At 35.7% G+C, this 18,865-nt stretch overlaps 2 protein-coding genes across 18 annotated transcripts in view; both read right to left on the minus strand.

The window, feature by feature from the left end:
- The window catches only part of adgrd1 (adhesion G protein-coupled receptor D1), a 75,960-nt gene extending 64,279 nt beyond the window's left edge, over positions 1 to 11,681 (minus strand). For 2 of the 4 annotated variants that reach the window (XR_012369650.1, XM_073867711.1), the window contains exons 1-7: positions 10,788 to 11,681; positions 10,641 to 10,677; positions 8,463 to 8,579; positions 7,473 to 7,568; positions 6,220 to 6,342; positions 3,488 to 3,664; positions 2,025 to 2,282 (exon numbers count right to left, since the gene is read on the minus strand). Coding sequence is in view for 3 of the 4 variants with exons in the window: in XM_073867711.1 (XP_073723812.1) it covers positions 2,025 to 2,282; positions 3,488 to 3,664; positions 6,220 to 6,342; positions 7,473 to 7,568; positions 8,463 to 8,579; positions 10,641 to 10,677; positions 10,788 to 10,868 (889 nt within the window). In the remaining variant the exon portion in view is untranslated. The remainder of the gene's footprint in view (positions 1 to 2,024; positions 2,283 to 3,487; positions 3,665 to 6,219; positions 6,343 to 7,472; positions 7,569 to 8,462; positions 8,580 to 10,640; positions 10,678 to 10,787) is intronic. The other 2 variants (XM_073867712.1, XM_073867713.1) reach the window with 2 other exon arrangements.
- A 125-nt stretch (positions 11,682 to 11,806) lies between these two features.
- The window catches only part of rimbp2b (RIMS binding protein 2b), a 123,103-nt gene continuing 116,044 nt past the window's right edge, over positions 11,807 to 18,865 (minus strand). For 5 of the 14 annotated variants that reach the window (XM_073867705.1, XM_073867706.1, XM_073867709.1 and 2 more), the window contains 2 exons: positions 17,875 to 18,012; positions 11,807 to 13,371 (listed from right to left, as the gene is read on the minus strand). In XM_073867705.1, the coding sequence (XP_073723806.1) occupies positions 13,204 to 13,371; positions 17,875 to 18,012 (306 nt within the window). In that variant the 3' untranslated portion in view covers positions 11,807 to 13,203. Of the gene's footprint in view, positions 13,372 to 16,851; positions 16,897 to 17,551; positions 18,013 to 18,865 lie in introns of those variants that run through there. The other 9 variants (XM_055169163.2, XM_055169164.2, XM_055169161.2 and 6 more) reach the window with 4 other exon arrangements.

Here is an 18,865-nt window from a genome sequence, read left to right on the forward strand (position 1 = left end):
TAATTTTTTATCATTAAAAAAATGCTCTTTACTTATATGTGGCAAACAATCAATCTGTTTCACAATTGCCGCAGCCAATAGTCCCTCAGTAGTCCTAAATTATTACTATTACCCCAGTTTAACTGAGCTATGAATCCAAACTTATGTAATAAGTGTTATGGAGCAAAATTTTTAATTATAAGGACAAAAGTGTACTATTGAAAACGTTTTAGAGAGAAGGTTCCTGTAAAAACCACCAAGATATGCAGTGTGGGTAACCAGTAGGACAAAACCTGCAACAAACCAAAAACAAGCTAAGTAGGAAGGTCACATGCGCACTATAAACCTTACAACATTACATTATTTGTCATTTTCCAATGTATAACAGTTTTTATATTACATGAAGAGAAACAATAATTTCATTTAACTGTACTAACTGTAGTTTTGGAAGCTCTTCCATAAAATAATATAAAAGGCACGGCTCCAATCTTTTTGTGGTGTCTGGTTTCCGTTACGGATATCTATCAAGAGCAACATGGCAGGCACATGTCTCCTCTCATCTGCTGTGGACTACCCACTGGAGATTTAGCGAGACGTATGCAAACCATTAGTAGCCTCATTGGAGCTTAAATTCGTATCTGTCTTATTACCATGTCATACTGAAGACATCCCGCTTGCTCTTAAAGCTACAGTAAACCCGAAATGAAAATCTTTTCATTATATACTCACACTTAAGTCCCTCCATACCTGCATGATGTTATCTTTATCTATTAAAAAACAAAATAGGAAAATTCTTCAAACCGCTGACAGTTCATAGTGTTAAACGCCATAAATGGAGTCTGTATGACTTTCCGAGTGTGCTATATATTGAGTCAAGCTCACAGTCTGACTCTGGCTTGTGTCAGCTTCCACGTAAGAAATGTCACGCTATTGTTTCAAAAAAGTCATCAGGTCTTTTGTGTGTACTAGTAACCAAACATAACAACTTAAACCCTAGCATTTGCGGTTTAATACATCATATAAAAGACCCCCCCGATATAAAACTCATCCAGTCGCCACATACATATATGGAAAAGATATGTGCACCAACTGAGGTCAACAACAAAACTGTGCTTAAGGACACAAACACTTCGGTACGAACTCTGATATTGCGATGTGGTATTTCAGTAGTGCGTTTCAGTATGTGCTCCGTTAGTGGAATGTGAAGCAGCGTCTCCTAAGGAAATTGTCTTGAAATGTTTCTTCCTCTCTGTAATAACCCTCAGGGAGAGTAATAACTCTAGCGATAATACATGTAGCAGAGCAGCAAACTGTCAGCATCACAGATGTTTCATATCCATACAGTCCAAAAACCAACTTTTAGCCATCAGTGGCATTTCAGTAGTATCCAAAAACGAATGTAATTTACCAAAAGATCCAAAAAGTTTTGGACACGTACTGTAAGCCACACCTAAAAATGGATGAAGCTCACTGCACAAATAACAAAATACGAAAACATGTGCCATTTATAAAAGAAAGATGGCCCACTTTCCCAGAGGTACGATAGGTTTTAAAGTATAAAACAACAGATTAACTGCACAAAATGAAGACGAATGGTATTTGGACATGACTGTCAAACTCAATTGAATATACAGTGCAGTACCGTTTTAAATGGGATGAACTGCAACTGTGTTAACTTGGGGGCTGACATCATCAATCCACTAAAACGACCTTGAAAACAACTGGTTAAAAACGTCAATGTGAATTTAGTTCTAGTATCATTCTCTCCAGATGCCACTTGCTTTGATCTTTTGTTATATAATCCGAGGACATGTCTTTTAGGTCCATGCATGTCAAAAGAATCATTAAAAACAGATAACAATTTACCACAAATATTCAAGATAAGCTGAGAAGCATGGACCATCTGATACCAAATACCAACTGCAGCTAATTTGGGAAACCAACAATGGTTGACAACTGGGGAGAAGCACATGGATACGGCAAGCAAAGGTTGCCAGAGAAATTAACTAACGGATAAATGGCATGATGTGGATATGATAACTTACCAATGGCTGCTTTGTAGTAAAGCAAGATATCTTGTGGGGACAGCGCCCTCTCCCAAATCACAAACTCGTCGAAAGCACCTGTGGCGTAGTGTCCGTACCTTCCCGTATTTTCTGTCCCGATCACCAGGTCAGCATAGGGGTTGCCATAGTCAGAGGACACATTTCCTGTGGCGTCTCCTTTGCTGAAGGTCCCATTAATGTACACCTTCAACCCGTCATTTTGGGTCCATGTGAAGAGCACGTGTGTCCAGTAGGGCCCTAAATAAAAGACGTAGAGTGAGAGCAATAAAAATTTAAAACAAACCTAATGTTGATTTTCATCCTTTGACTCTTTGGATCGGATGATAACAGCAATATTATTTCCAGGTTTACTCATGGGTCCATAAAACAAGAGTTTGAAATAAAAATTGAAGTGTGTAAACAGCATGTGGAATGGATTTGGTTTATAATGCAGCCAAGAGATTTCCAGTAGCCCAATAGGTAGAGCACGACGCTAGCAACACCCATGCCATGAGTTTTATTTTCAGGATAAACACATACTGATTACACAAAATGTATTGCCTGATTGTATTGTCCTTTTAAATAATAAATCAAATATAAATGTGAGAGCTGGTATGAACTTTAAATTGATTTGTTACGGCTTATTTAATCTGTCCGGGGTTAAAATGGCACATGACAAGTCTTGATCCATGATCCCACTTTAAGGAATGGTTCATGCTATACATGTTTTAGTCTTAGTTGTCTTGCTTTGCTAAACTATACAGCTGAAGACCTTTCAAGCCAAATAAACTGTGTGACATGTGACACTGTGGTAAAATTCTTAAATCATTACATCTGCTGATGTTATGAACCTGGCATTTGCTCACCCTTGCCAGTTAAACAGCACACACAGAGTGTATCTTTCAATGTAACTAATAAACTCAACAACTACCTACATCTGTGGAGAACAGAAACTGTGATGGTTACAAAAACATAGACACTGGAGATGTACTGTAAATATACTCCAGAATGGTGTCACTCCTTAAAAACGCTGAGAAAAAACTACCTTGGATGAAAGAGAAATGATTAATTTCTTGGAAAGCTGAATGATTTGACTTCAGCTACTTTTCAATTGCATTTTTATTTTGCTTTCAAAGTGAGATACACACTTAAAGCACTCATCACAAGTCCAATGGCAAAGTTTACTCTGAAGTCTATTGACCCAAGCACTTTCGGACATCTGGATGTAATCAATATAATTATGCAGATAATTACATATTCAAAATATTTATGGTCCGATCGCAAATGTAATTCCAAACCAGAATGTATTTCAAAACGAGTCCATGTGTGCAAAATTCGGAGAGCATGGGAAATCTTTTTTGGCTTCGGACACAATGCAAACACGTCCCTAGAAACCATTGAAACGATACGCTTTCCACATCCTGAAATAGCATTAAAAACACTCAGTCACTTCAAACTATTACCTGGGTTTTTAATATGTGCTTTCCAGGTCTTGGAGTCTCCTCTTGTGTAAAACTCCACGTATCCCACGTGAGGGTTGGAGTAGACAGAGAAACCGCTCGACACAACTTTACCACCAGACGCGATGGCGAAGCGAGAATCCAAATCGTGGTTTTTCCAGAAGAAAGAGAAAGTGATGCCTGTTCAGATCAAACAGTCAGTAAACCATTATATATTATTACTAAAAAAAAAAACAGTCATTTAGAGCTACATACTGCAAAATTAACATAGTTATAAATAATATTTCATAAATTCATATAACTATAATATGTAAAATATATATGATGTATTATGTATATAGCTTGAATAAACTGTAAGTAACTTTAGATAAAAGTGTCTGCCAAATAAAATAAGTAAGTAAATAATGTAAGACAAAATATCATTATAGTGAAGGTTGATTTGATGCTCAACCTAAACCTGTTTCTCTTCCAACAAAAAATTATATATATATTTCAAAATTATTATAAATTTTTAATGATCCTTACAATGCAAAAGAGCCTGTGGGTATATGTCTACATATGAAATAAAGATGAACATTTCCAAAGCGTATAAAAAATATAGGTAGAATACCATGAAAAACCATGGCAGATAAACAAAAATTGATGTACAAATACTAACATTTAAACCTAAAGCCTATTCATAACCCTATAGCTATCCTTAAACACTTAAAAGTTTTTTTCCAATACTTTCTGCTATTGAACTTTAAACAATAAGGTTCATTTTCAGATCCAGGCGACTAAATCACAAACAATATCACAAAGCTTTTCTTTGGACAAGCCTTTGAAGATGAATAAAACATTTTCTCTGTTTTGTTTTGTAATGAAAGGAATGTGAACTGATACAATACTATGATGAATAACAGATGATATCAGCTTTTATAAAAAAAAAAAGGATTGATGTAAGCCGATATACAGCATTTGCTCATCAAATACTGTATAGCAATATTTGCATTGCCATAAAACCATTAAAATAAATTCAGAGACCAATCCATTTCACATTCATCATTTCTTCTACATGTATTACGACCATTTCTGTTCAGTGTCTGTTGAATTCCAACAAAAGCAAACCTCATGAGTGACATAAAGTCACCCAACACAATCAGTGTTAATTCCATACAATTTATATTTCTGAAAATTTCCTAAAATACAAGCATTTTGTTATTGAGAAATTAATTTGAACTTGCTTTTTCTGCAGTATTCAAGATAAAAAACACTGCAGGGCTCCAGACTGCCACCAACTGGGGCCATTTTGCCACCAAAATTTCAGAGTGTGCCAATGAATTTTACATCCAGTCGCACATGTGCGACCAGCAATGATATTCTTTTGTGATGTGACAATGAACCCGAAACAGCACATTGTACTTTCTGCATCTATCCAGGGCTCCAGACTAACTTTTTTCACTAGGAGCAGCACTGTGGCCCCAACTGAAATTTTTAGGGGCGCAACCAGAAAATTTAGTGGCACACACTGTAAATCAACATGCTTACCAAATATTCACATTTCTACTAATTTCCACTGTATTACTAATAAATACTTTAATGATAGATGCAGAAAGTACAATGTGCTGTTTTAAATTCAGTGTCACATCACAAAAAACGGTCAAATCTACTGGTCGCACATGCACAAATATTTTTCTTAACCTTAACTACAAATATAACTTGTCATTAAAATGTCATTAAGTGTAAATACTCTGTCAAATAGTTTTATAACAACGTCATTAATATTATTTAGATTATAAAGGTTTTTTTTATTTCCTCCATGTGTTTAACAAATAAAACCAATATAATAATAATAATAATAATAATAAATAAAATGGATAAAACGATATTTTATTGCATTTGAAGACAGATTCACCTAAAATTAAATGAAAACAGTACAATAATGGGTTAAGCCATGCAGCGTAGGGTCAATATTGCTGGAAAAACAGCAAATTACATTAAATTAATTAATTAATTAATTAAATGTTTTGTTAGTTTTTTCTTCTGTTCTGTTAGTTGTCCTTTTTTTATATATATTGTGCACATGCGTAAATTTAAGTATAATCTTTTCAAGTGTCTAATGCATTTTGTTAAGGTATAAAAAATTATTTATTACATACATTATTTGACAAAGTATTAACACTAAATGGCATTTAAATGGCAGTTTAACGTAACGTTAACCCATAAAGCTAGGTAGTTTCTTAAGTTTGATCATTATTCTGCTATGTCATGTTTATGACAGATTTATGACAAGTTATGATGCATTGGTTTATGTCAAGTTGTCATAACAAACACATCTCAAACAATGTCATCTCTGCATTAAAAAAGACATAATTGAACAAATAACACTTAATGAATCTTATTCATGTTCATGACACGTGTCATGTCATGATTATGAAGATGTCATGTCAGTCTTATGAACAACCCTTCAAGTAAAGCGTGGAACATTTCTTAACCAATCAAAATAAAGCATTCAAAAGCTCTGTGGTATATATATTACAAAAACATGTGCATTTTATGACACCGGGGCCTTCATACGAAGCCAGCTCTGCACTATTAACTGTTTTTATTCTAAATTGTTGTGTTTTATGTGTATTCTACATTGGGTAAACTGTGAAAAGCACTTTACAAATAAATATAAATAGAAGTCTACACTATTAAACATGTCTTCTTATTTAAATAGTAAGATGTGATAGGAGTCGTTCAATACAACTCACCGTCAGGTCCACACAGGGAAGGATCACTGATGCACGAGTCTTTATAGTTGCCAAAGTAAAGAAAAGTGGCCCCCTTGTCTCCGTTTAGATAAATTCCCTTATTCACGATTCCTTCTACGATATCTACACGATGAGATGAGAATGACCCGTAACATTATAACACTTGAAATCAATCTCTAAGAAGACATTAAATAAGCATTACAATGAATAATCCCCCTCATGCAAATTGCCTTCTAAAACACAGAAAAAACCCTGAAACGTTTAGGTATGGGTGATTAACCAGTGTTAGTTTAGCTGAAAGATGGTTATTTATTTTGTATTTCAACAGTGTAATTTGTTCATGTGATATTGACCAGAGACTTCAGAGGGAAAAATCCTAACCTTTCACTCATATGGTTAAAACATGTGTGCGTTTCGCAGCATTCACCTAAGTCAACAAACTGACAAACTGGGGAAGTGAAAACCTCCCATCTGTATAAATCTACTACTGATGAGTCAAGATGGTCTTTGTCAATGGCAAGTTCTTCCTCTGCTATGACGGTAATAAATCCTCTGTTATTTATTACGAGTTCAAATCTGTGGATCACAGTGGGAGCCGAAGCGCCGTCCCACCTCATGAATGGATGTATTGAGAGATGAAATGATGTCGGAAAAGCGTGATCAGGAGAGACAACAACAGAAAGCAGAGGAAAGACTGATGTTTGGAGTAAAAGTTTAGGGGATTAAGAGAATGAATTCTGAGAGATATACAGATCAAGGTCTAAACATCCATCTATGTAGTGAGACTCAGGATATCGGCATGACTTTAGATACAGATCTTAATAAAGATGATTTCATGATATCCCTTATGTCCTTTATAGCTATCAAAAACTTATAAGTTATAGTATTGAATATACGGCAGATTTGATATGAGAGTGCTATAAATCAATTAATCTATTAACTGGGGCATCGCAAAATGTGACATGGTTCTCAAGTGCAGCTGTCCAATAAAATCGCTTAGATTCATTGAACTAAATATAACTAAACAATACATGCTTTGATTAGCCTAATATAAACTATAGAGGGGTTTTGTTTATTTCTTCTTCTAATGACGTCCTTTAGATAAACAAAGACTACGAGTAATAAACGAACCTCCGCGTAGATGAACCAGACTGATCTAATGCTATTCTTCGAGGTCTTAGCTTAGTTACATCACATGGAGACCAAATGTTCATTAATAGCATACAGTGAGTGTACATACGGGAGAGCCTCACCTACTGTGGCGGAAATGTTAGTGTAGGCGGAGTCATTGGTATACACAGAAGAGGAATTATGGGTAGTCAGGACAGTGTGGTTGTGGATTCTGACAGCTGTGATGGGAGAGAACGTGAAAAACACAAAGAAAGCAAGAGAAAGAACACAAAACAGGTGATTCAGGTACAGACATATATACAGTATGAACACAGAGACATGGGACGATACAAGAGGCATTATAGGCAGTGATGGACAAAATGACGCAAGATGCGTGTAACGTTCATTGTAGAAGTTGAAATTTTTGTGACAAATAAATTATGTGTTGTTGTATGGCTTTGTTGTACGCACAAACACACTCAAACAAGCGCAATAAATCATCTCTCTGCATCACACATGGGGAAACACCAAGCCGACCGCAAATGTGTCACGTCTAAGAGGCCCCAAGAATTTTTTTCAGCCCTGCATTTGTTCTGAATTAGCCCGAACAATCGCCATACTGTACTCTCATACTGGAAATATTCTCCATTAGAGGATCCAACTCTGAAATGATCTGTGGATGATACTCCAGCATGCACAAAACCATTTACGGTATATTGAACAGATAAACTGATCAACTGAGCATTGCAGTGTTACCTAGTGCTACATCTTGAACTGGAGAAACACGGTGAAAAAGATTCAAGTGGACGAGTAAATCACAGGGAGAGAACACACTTTTAGCACCCTTAAATGTCAAAGTAATCTATCCTCATCATGACCGAGGTAATCTTGCGAGTAATTCCTCAACATTTTGACTCAAATGAGGAAATCAGTCCATTTAAAGAACTGAAGACAGCTGCAAAGCAACACATATCTGTGCAGCAAACTAAGACGTGACCGTTGAAGAATGTCAGACAGCTGTGGAGAGAGAAAAGACAGAGAGAAAAAGAAAGAAAGAAAGAAAGAAAGAAAGAAAGAAAGAAAGAAAGAATGAAAGGAGAAAACAGCAGGTGTGACGCAACATGTTCACATACTTATGTTAGTCCCATTAACAAGACCTGTTCTGTTCCCAATATGATCCGAAAGACCATGGATCCCTTCTACTGAATCCAACGGCCAATAGTGTGAAGCTGTCGCCAACACCTCCAGGCCTGGGTCACAACACACAAACACATATCCACAGACATACATCAATGCATACACACAAACAAACATGTAAAACATGCACAGACAATGTTGCAATTGTCCTGTGGCCAGTTGCATAAACTTCTAGTCTTAAAAGTTCGTCATTTTTTTTTCTTCAAGAATAAAAAAAGAACATGATGGAACAAAAGCTGTCACTGGGATGGTACCATTTCAAAAAGTACACTTTTGTGCCTAAATGGTACATATTGGTACCTCTAATGCAGTGGTTCTCAAACTGGGGGCCACGAGATGGTACCAGGGGGCCCCAATTTTTAATCAAATTTTAAGTTTTAGAATGTTATATGTATACATTTACTTTGGGGGGTCCACGAAGCAATGCATGTACACAAGGGGGGCTGCACGGCAAAAAAGTTTGAGAACCACTGCTCTAAGGTCCATGCTGGTACCTCAAAGGTACATATCTGTACCTAAATGGTATATTAGGACCAGTGGCGGCCGGTGACTTTTTTTTTCAAGGGCGCACGATACGAAGGTCGTCACAACATTTATGTCGTAATTTCAAAATTTGTGTTTGGCGCATCGAGTGAACCTATGTGCATCACGTCTTGTCAAAATAAGTGCCTGCTGCAGACGCGTCTAAAGGGTTTATGATTAAAGAAACGATTGCGTTTGGCAGATACTCGTATAATCTCATGCGTAATCAAAGTTTAAGGGAGTGTCTTGCGTGTATTTTGTGAACGTGAGCGTCTCTTTTATCATAAACATAAGCACTTATTTTGACAAAACAGGTGATGCACAAGGTTGACATGATGCAACAACACATATTTTGAAAACACGAGCAACATACTCCGAACACATATTTTTAATTTGCGCCCCTCGGAAGAACAGTCACCAGCCACCAATGATAAGGACCTTTTAAAAAAAGGACCACCCCAATAACAAAAAGGTACAACTTTTGTAGCTTTTTTCTGAGTGTGTAGGCTACTGTATGTTACATAAAAAGGCAGATTGGTCTAATTTAAATCGTAATAGTACGACTGATTAACCCTAATTAATTGCTAGATAGTTAGATTTGTTCTAAGGACGCAGTCTTAACTTCACGGCTATGCTTATGCAACAAGCCACTGTGGTGTTTATGAGTCTCACCAACGTCATTAACACCAGTGATTTTGCTGGGTACTTGTCAGCTTATCACCAGATGAGTCTGGTTTGTCACTGCTGGTAAACTTTTTTTGTTTTGCCAATCTCATAATAACATGCATAACCGTTTTTAACCTGGACCTCTTTGTAAGTGGCATATCCTATTCTTTCTAGTACTAAACACAATATTGCACTTTCTAACTTTTTCAGAATAGCTATTATAGTTTATAAGATAAATACACTTGCAAACTTGAATTATTAATGTCAATCTATAACGCCAAAGTGATATGATCTTCTTGATCTGCTACTTAATCTTTGTTTATCTATTGTTGTTCATTAATTGTAAAGGCGTCCACATTACATGACATTCAAAATATGTCACATTTTACACTAGCCAGAATATGATCTCAATGCAAAGGTTTTCCTCCTTCCGTCTAGTCTAGTGTATTTTTATGAGATGTGTTTATCAATTAAAGCATACCAGATTTGGTGGAAAAGGGTGTTGGTTTGTATTTGTTGATAAAACTTAACACTAATTTACGTCGTTCATTATATATTTCGGTGACGTATTGCGTTTTTGAAACAGAGTCTTACAACATTAAAACCAATTTTTAGCATTTGTATAATTTATCGATTATTTCTGTTTATTATGTTTACTGCAAAATAATTGTTAATATTTCAGTTGCTTAAATAAATATACATATCTTAATTTTACTTAACTGAGACATTCATCGTCAATTTTAATCCGAGATGAAGAGAAATACAAATTAAAACAAAAACGAAATAAAAAACGAATTAAAATATTCGTCAGTGTAGTTTGTTTATAATTAATGTAAAACTGAACAGGGCTTTATTCGTTTGAACTAACAAATGTATCCATGAATTGAGGAAATACACTTAAATTTGTGAAAATGAATGTCTGTTACCTGGATGTTTGGATGGCGATACCGTGTTACTACGAACCTGTAAAAAATAAAGCATCCAACTTCTAATGCAACTTTATACATGCAAACATATAAAACATTAACATCTTTTGTTGTTCTGCTTATATAAAAAATAATGAATTATCTTACCTGGTAAACGCTCAGGAGAGTCGTTATAAGTAAGACTTTACAGTAAACTAAGTCCATTGTTTTGAGGAGCTTCAGCAACATAAGTAACTGCGAATCTATATTTTGTTGTAAATGTTAAAAGCACCAATCATTGCGCTTATAACAATGTACAAAAATTGTTAGTATGTCATGTGTTAAGAAGTAGTTCATCAGAATATGATGCTGAAAAGTGATATGTTATTGGTAACTAATTGATTAGGAGTTTATAATCCATCGTGTTAGAGTCCGTAAGTATCAGTCACTGCGCTCGAGCTCTACTGAGGAGATGAAACACACACGCGCTGAGCTCGCAGCGCGCTCTCATCAGTGGGCGGGAATGATACGACACATAAAGTCCTCCCCCTGCAGGGGGCGCACGAGAGCTCAAAAATCCAAATTAACATTTTATTAGCACACATATTTCCAGACATCTTCAGTCTTTCTGAAAATATCGCATCCTATCATTAAAATAATGTTGTTCATTACAAAAAAAATGTACCTGGATTCTAGTAAGCAAACACGTCTGTGATTGGTCTAGCTTTACAAGCAAAGTAAATCATTTGCAAAGACCTTTTTTGAGGTCTAGATTCTGTCAACATAGTGTATTATTATTATTATTATTTCTTCCAAAAGCATGCTTTTTCTATAATTGATCCTTTTGGGGAATTTGTAATGATGTCATTAAGTTAAAACAATGATAAGTGGATCTACATGGCTAGAAACAAATGTTTAAAATGATTAGTTATTCTGCAGAAAGTTGAGTTTAAATTAGAAAAATACAGAAAAAATTGTAAAAGCACATACGTAAAAGAGTGAGACAAATAAACAAATAAAAAAAGAGAAATAATATTTAAAAGTTTTAGTGTTTTGCTTGCAAACCTTACTTTACTTTAGGGAGCCATCTAGTGGCATTACACGATTACATTTTATTGACCTGCACTAAATTCACTAAAAACAAGTCTCGTTTATTTCAAAGTTAATAAAATAGCACTTAAACGATGTGTATAAAATATCAAATTTATTTTGATATAAAACTGCACATGCACACTCACACAATATTTGATAACCACCAATATAGGCTTATAATTCTTTTTCATAAAGCTAGCACACAATTGCAGACTTGAAAACATTATGGTTTGAAGACACCATGAGGAAAGCATGCACAGTCCGATTATAAAGTCTGATGTACAAAAAAGGCAGTCTGAAAAGCAAGTATAAACATTTAAAAAGAATGTACAAATGGACAAAAAGTACAAAAAGAGCAGCAGTCACTCAAACATGAAGAAGCGATGCTCTATAACACGTGTTATGATTCAATTTGACTACTGTGCAAAAAACATACAGTTGTTCTAATGAAATAAAATGCCTGTGATTTGGCTGTAAATTGTACAACATATACAGAATGTTTCTCATACATTCCTGTTTTTTGGCAGTCTCAGTCCAATCCACTTGCATGTTCATTTTGGGCATAGAGAACAAGCGACAAAAGACAAACAAATGTGTGTGGAGAAGAAATACAGTACAGATTGGACCAAAAAGATTCATGTTTTAGAGCCTGCAGAAGGTTTAACTTGGCCATACATTCACAATTTCTCATCATTCAAGTACAGAACATGTGCGATCGTGTTCACTTAAAAACATGCTTATCCATTATTGAGCCCATTGAGTCAAAATGAAAAATGAATTGACGGTTAAATTGTGCAAATTAAGTGGAAAGTGTTTAAAGCAAGCTGAGCGTCCTTCACTTCCTACGTTTGACACAACATCTCGCTGGTGAGATTTACAACAAGACGACACTTTGCAAATACACTTTTTTGATGAGAAGTAAAGCATTGACGTGACTACACACAACACAAACAGACAATTCTCAATCAAATGACTGGACACGAACACAAACCATTGTGCATTGTATAAGGCATATATGCTTCCACTATGACTTTTAAGGACAAAAAATACAGTGAAAAATTGCAGAGCATATCCGTTTCCCTCATGTACAAATATAAGCTGTGTCTGGTCAATGTTTGTGCTTATTAATAAAATATTGTGCTAGTTTATCTTGTTCTCCTCACAACTCTGGATTTGAGAAATAAATATACTTTAATAAAAATAAATGTAATAATTTATAATAAAATAATGTATGTCTCTTTATTTGAAATAAATACTTTTAGTTCTCTCCTTCCCTTTCATTAAACATTACATGAAATTGACCAAGAATATCTATTATATATTCCAAACCTTGGGGGTCTGTGCGTTTAATAAACAAACAGGTTACTAGTTTCCATCACTTTTCCATACTGACTCCATGTCTTCCAGAACTAGCATACATAATTTTCCTTTTTCCCTTCTCGGATCATTTATCTGTAATCCGAACATCCTTAACCCACGTAAAAGGAGGAAGCTATTTAACAGCACCAAGCATTTTCAATAGATTCTTTCCCTTGGAGAGCAGTCCTGTTTTCTTAGTGTCAGCTCGGGGGCGCCGGATGGGACAGCCGGGCCCCTGGGTTTGTGGGCGCACTGTGGGGGTGGCACTTCTTCCGGGAGGGCCCGCTTTTTCCACGGGTACCTAATGGAAGACCCGCAAGGGACATTTCAGGGCTAGATGTTTAAAAAGAAAAGAATCTGTTTCTTTGCTTTTTAAAGCATCTAAAAGTCATTACTGTACATCAGACACTCCATCTCCTCTCATAGTCCTCTCTGTCCCAGCAGGGCCACCATACAGTCAATTTGAAATCAACAGCACCTTATACACCCATATAGAATAAAGGGGCTAATCTATGAGTAATATGTCATTTTTATCCAGGAAACTCATGCTGGAACTTGGTCATTTCTTGATACATTTTTGTTATGACTGTCAACTTTCATCAAACAATGGCTTATTTTCTTTAACAAAGTAACACAAATGTCCAAAAAGAGTTTACAATGTAGTGACATTTAACAACTAGTAACACTCCTCTTACTGCATCAACAGCAATAATACCACCTTTACACTTCTTTGTCCTTATTACTGTAATATAATTTTTTATAGTAAATCTAAATGCTATCAACAGAGATAATAATCGTGGATGGCAATGGTGTTAAAGAGAGTATATAGGTATTTAATTTACCAGTCCTTTGATGTAATCTATCACTTTTCAGCATGGTAACTTCACCAAGGGTGTTGGAGCCTGCTTTAAAAAGCTAAATTTACAAAAGTGGCTGCAAGAACGTATTATCTTAATAAAATAAATTAAATCATTTTAAGATTATCGAAGCTTATATAAACCAAGAAATCTAGTGGTTAAAAGTAATAGTTTGTTTGTGTTTGCTATTCCTGATCAGAATTAATAGAACGTACACCCCATACACACAGACGAATTCAAGACCTGGCAACGCTAATACACCCTTAATGTAATATAATTTAACAGAAAATCAATATGACAGGGTGCACAGCTACTGTACTTAAGGAGAGGAGAGGGTTTGTCCCAGCACTAGGAATCTACTACAGTAAACTCACACAATAGAGAAGAGAAGGGGTGGAGGGTGAGAGGTAGGGGTCAGGGGTCCTACCTTGCAGCCTCGCTGCAATGGCCTTGCAGTTTCTTATAACTTACAGTAGGAGTCAGTGAAATACGAACACTGTAATGGACAACACTCAGAGAAACAACTGAAGATACCTTCTGTACCTGTCTAATGCATTGGTCAGGGTGCCTGCTGTTGGTGGACCAATCACAGCCCTTTTATAGCAGCATTATATTTGGTGTGTTGTAAACTTATGCGGATATGCTGAGTGAAGGCTTTTCTAAAATGTGTCTGTGTAGATGTTTGTATTTGTCTATGGCAATTTCCGTTATAAGAGTACATATAATAAAGTGTTTACGTTAAGACAGGGTTCCCACACGTTAGTTAACTTCAAATTCAAGGACCTTTCAAAGACTTTCCAGGTCTAATACCCTCAAATTCAAGGACTAAATGTGGGGACACATTTCAATTGAGAGCAAGATTACATCGTGTTGCCTTTTAAGATAAATTGTTACCGTTCCCTTTTCAGGGAATTCGCGCTGCGTCACTGCAGTGACACTTAGAGGACGCTTCCAGGGGTAAGTGTGTCTCAAATTCAACCAATGGTGATGCTTAACGACAAAGACAGGGTGACGCGGGAGTCAGGAAGTATATCGCTATCTGAAATATTGCCAAAGACGGCGTTACAGGGAAGCAGGAACTATGGCAAGGGAGACGCAGTGTCTCGTTCCCTTCTCAAGGAACAACAGTTACATATGTAACCCGAGACGTTTTCATGTGTCAAACACAACTATGCAAAAAAGCATTTTGGTATGAATCAACATTCGCATACAGATTATATAAGCATTTAAAGCTAACAGTTTAGCACGTGTGCTTAAAAGGCTAGAAATTGTATGATAATATCCTACACTACACAGGGAATAATATGGATTTTTCCCCAGAAAACGTCTTCCATAAAATAGATTCAAGCACTTTCAATGACCTGTATCTATGTATGTATATTTTCAAAAACTTCCCAGGGTAAGTTATTTCCCCCAGATTCGCAAACTTTCAAGGATTTCAAGGACCCGTGGGAACCCTGTTAAGAAAGTCAGAATATGACCTGTTTTGTTTTTTATTTATTTGTAGGATGTTAGCAATTATGTCAACAGTTACTGAGCCAAGATATGATGATTAGTTTAAAAAACAAGATTTCTGTAATTTTTGTAATTTTCTGACAATAAATGAGCACTACTACTACTACTACTACTACTAAATATTAATACTAATAATTAATACTAATTTTAATAAGTATTATTATTATTATTATTATTATTAAAGGGGACATTTCACAATACTTTTTTAAGATGTCAAATAAATCTGTGGTGTCTCCAAAGTACATATATAAAGTTTTAGCTCAAAATATCATATAGAGATAATTTATTATAACATGTTAAAATTGTTTTGGGTGTGTCATTTAACATGCAAATCAGCTGATCTCTGTACTAAATGGCAGTGCCGTGGTTGGATTATCCCCTTCTGACATCACCAGGGGAGCCAAATTTCAATTACCTATTTTTTCACATGCTTACAGAAAATTGGTTACCAAAACTAAGTTACTGGGTTCATCTTATTCACATTTTCTAGGTTGATAAAAGCACTGGGGACCAAATTATAGCACTTAAACATGGAAAAAGTCTGATTTTCATGTTATGTCCCCTTTAAGTAGTAGTAGTAGTAGTAGTAGTAGTAGTAGTAGTAGTAGTAGTAGTAGTAGTAGTAGTAGTAGTAGTAGTAGTAGTAGTAGTATTGCTTAAATAAATGGCAATAATTAATACTAGATAGGGCTGTCAAAAGATTAATCGTGAATTCAAAATAAAAGTGTGTGTCTACACAGCACATGTGTGTGTCTTGTGTGTAAATATTATGTATATATATATAAATACACACACATTCAGGTATATCTTTAAGAAATATTTGCATTTAAATACTGTATACATTTATATAATTTATATTATATATAAATATTTTATATATAAATATAACAACGTTTTCTTATATACATGATTGGATGTTTTAATATATAAATAATAATTATACACCGTACACACAAATATGTTATGTAAACACAAACTTTTATTTTGGATGCAATTAACTGCAATCAATCTTTTGACAGCCCTAATACTAAGTACTTTGAATAATAATAATTATTAATAATAATAACAATAATAATAATTATTATTAATATTATTGTTATTATTATAAAACGAAGAAGAAATAGATTATGGTGGAAGTCATAGGTTGCAAATTTAGCCAAAATTATGTTCAGAAAAAGGACATGGGGCACATATTTGAGGAAAATGCCATAAGAATCTACGTGAAAGCAAGTGTGTGTCTGTATTTCTGTTCTCACCTAAAGCCGTGACACGCTTTGTTTTACATGTCTAATATATATATATAAATATATGTGTGTGTGTTTTCCTAGGCCAGTAGCCACATAAGGACCCTTTGCCTTTGCATTAGACAGGGATGACATTATGTGCGGTATCCACAGTTGCTCACTTACGTGATCGATACTGAGCCGTTACGGAGTGAAATGAACACTCTTCTTCTGTTTTGCCAAGCAGGTGAGAAAAAAAACAATGGCGTGATGTAATGCATCTCAATTTGTCTGCACAATGACTATGAGAAAAGATTCACAAAACGTTCAGTACAGAAAAATCTTGATGGGTCCTGACAGTGCAACAGAACATCCATCAGCAATTATATTTTCTCTTTCTCTTTTTTTTTACAGACCATTGTACAATATCTACATCTACACATAAAATCATTCTTTATACTGTATCTCTTTCTACTTGCAACATATGTTTTGTGAATTTCTGTATGTTTGATAGTCTTATATATGAGCATTTTACAAAACAATTCTTTTGGAAACATTTACGAAAGGGTTTTAAGTCACGTTCTGTGTTTTTTTTAACTGATCTCAATCTTTTAAAGGATCTTTAAAAAAGTTTCACTGTCTTTTTAAAGCATTCTGAAACAGAAGCATGCAGTTCTACAGTTCTACATGGTTTCAATTCTCTGTACATCAAAACTATCTTCTCTATTATAAATTAATTTCACGTTTCAACACAGGTACATTCATAAAGCATCTATTGCAATGCTTCACTTGTGAAATAGGTAAAAAATAATAAAGTCTGTTTAGTGCTTCTTTTTTTATCAAGTATACAATAAACAACGAATAATCTGACACGTCTCTCTGCGTGTATTTTTTCAAACAATGTTTTATGAATATTTCAATAACAGTTCATATTTCCCCGAATGGCTTCGCAGAGCATTTGACATCAAAATAAAGGCTCATCAGTCTTGTATTATGATGTTTTATAGTATGTCTCTATGGCCAGCTCTGCGTTTAGTAACTGTCTCCGTTTCCTTTTTGTTTTCTGCATTCCTTGAACGATCCATCAAAAAAGCAACCGGCGGTCACACAACACAAACACAGACGGAGAAGAGGAAAAAAACAGCGGAGCAAGAAGGAGATTACAAAAAGAGCGGATGGATGACAGGGCTAGTGTGAAACGGGATGTACCCTTTTGCTTTTCGTCCTGGAGGGGTGGTGGTCCTGGGGGTGACGGCTTGGGGTGTTGGTGAGGTAAACCTCTACGTCATCAGGCACTTCTTCGAGAAAGTTGGAGGGGACCAGACCCCTGTGTCCATTAAGCTCTCCCTAAATGCAAAACAGAAGATATCATTCATTATGCATTCACCAGTCTGGGCTATAGACTGTAAAAAAAGATCGACACCGTGCCGCCGCTTCCTTCCATTGTAATGAATTGAACGTAAAATGTCTGACAAGGGGCACTGAGGCCCTTTCCCAAATGGCACACTCCGGACTTATGGACTTCCTCAGAGTCTACACTCTGATGACATCATGTAGTGCAGACCTTAGGGACCCTTGACACGTGTCCAAGAGGGCGCACCAGAGTCGTATTTTGGGACAGACTCGAGCGTCACGCCAGAAATATGAAGAGAAGTTGCCCATCAGTGTGAACTCCTCCCATCGTCAACTGATTGGACATGTTATAAAAAAACGTCCGTTTGGAGCCAGGGCATGTGCAGAAGGAATCGTCCGTTGAGCCCGGAGGCGGAGCCGGCCAAACGCTCGCACGCCCAATTCAACCACATCCCTTGAACGTCTCATTTGACTGGCTTGCTAAAATAAGGTAAGTTAAACGCAACTAATTTTTTTCTGTGTGAAATAACACAGAAATCAAACATTTATAGTTAGTTATATCTTCAATCTTCCCTCGAAGCTCCGAGAGTCCGCTCACAAAAGCTGTCAATCACAAATGTCAATCATAACGACACACCCCATTTCTTTAGCATCAAATTACAAGCCAAAGTGAAATTTATCATAAAAATGAACAATTAAACATATCAGTGTGATAACAACTACCTTAAAGGACGAAAAATATTTTATTGGAAGTGTAATTTAGTCCCGTTTGTTTATGACTTGTACTGCATCCAGCCACCAGGGGGTGATCAAATAGCCAGCAGCTTCACTTTTCATAGGATGTATG

Source organism: Misgurnus anguillicaudatus, chromosome 5 (assembly GCF_027580225.2).
Source record: "Misgurnus anguillicaudatus chromosome 5, ASM2758022v2, whole genome shotgun sequence".
Taxonomy (NCBI): Eukaryota; Metazoa; Chordata; class Actinopteri; order Cypriniformes; family Cobitidae; genus Misgurnus; species Misgurnus anguillicaudatus.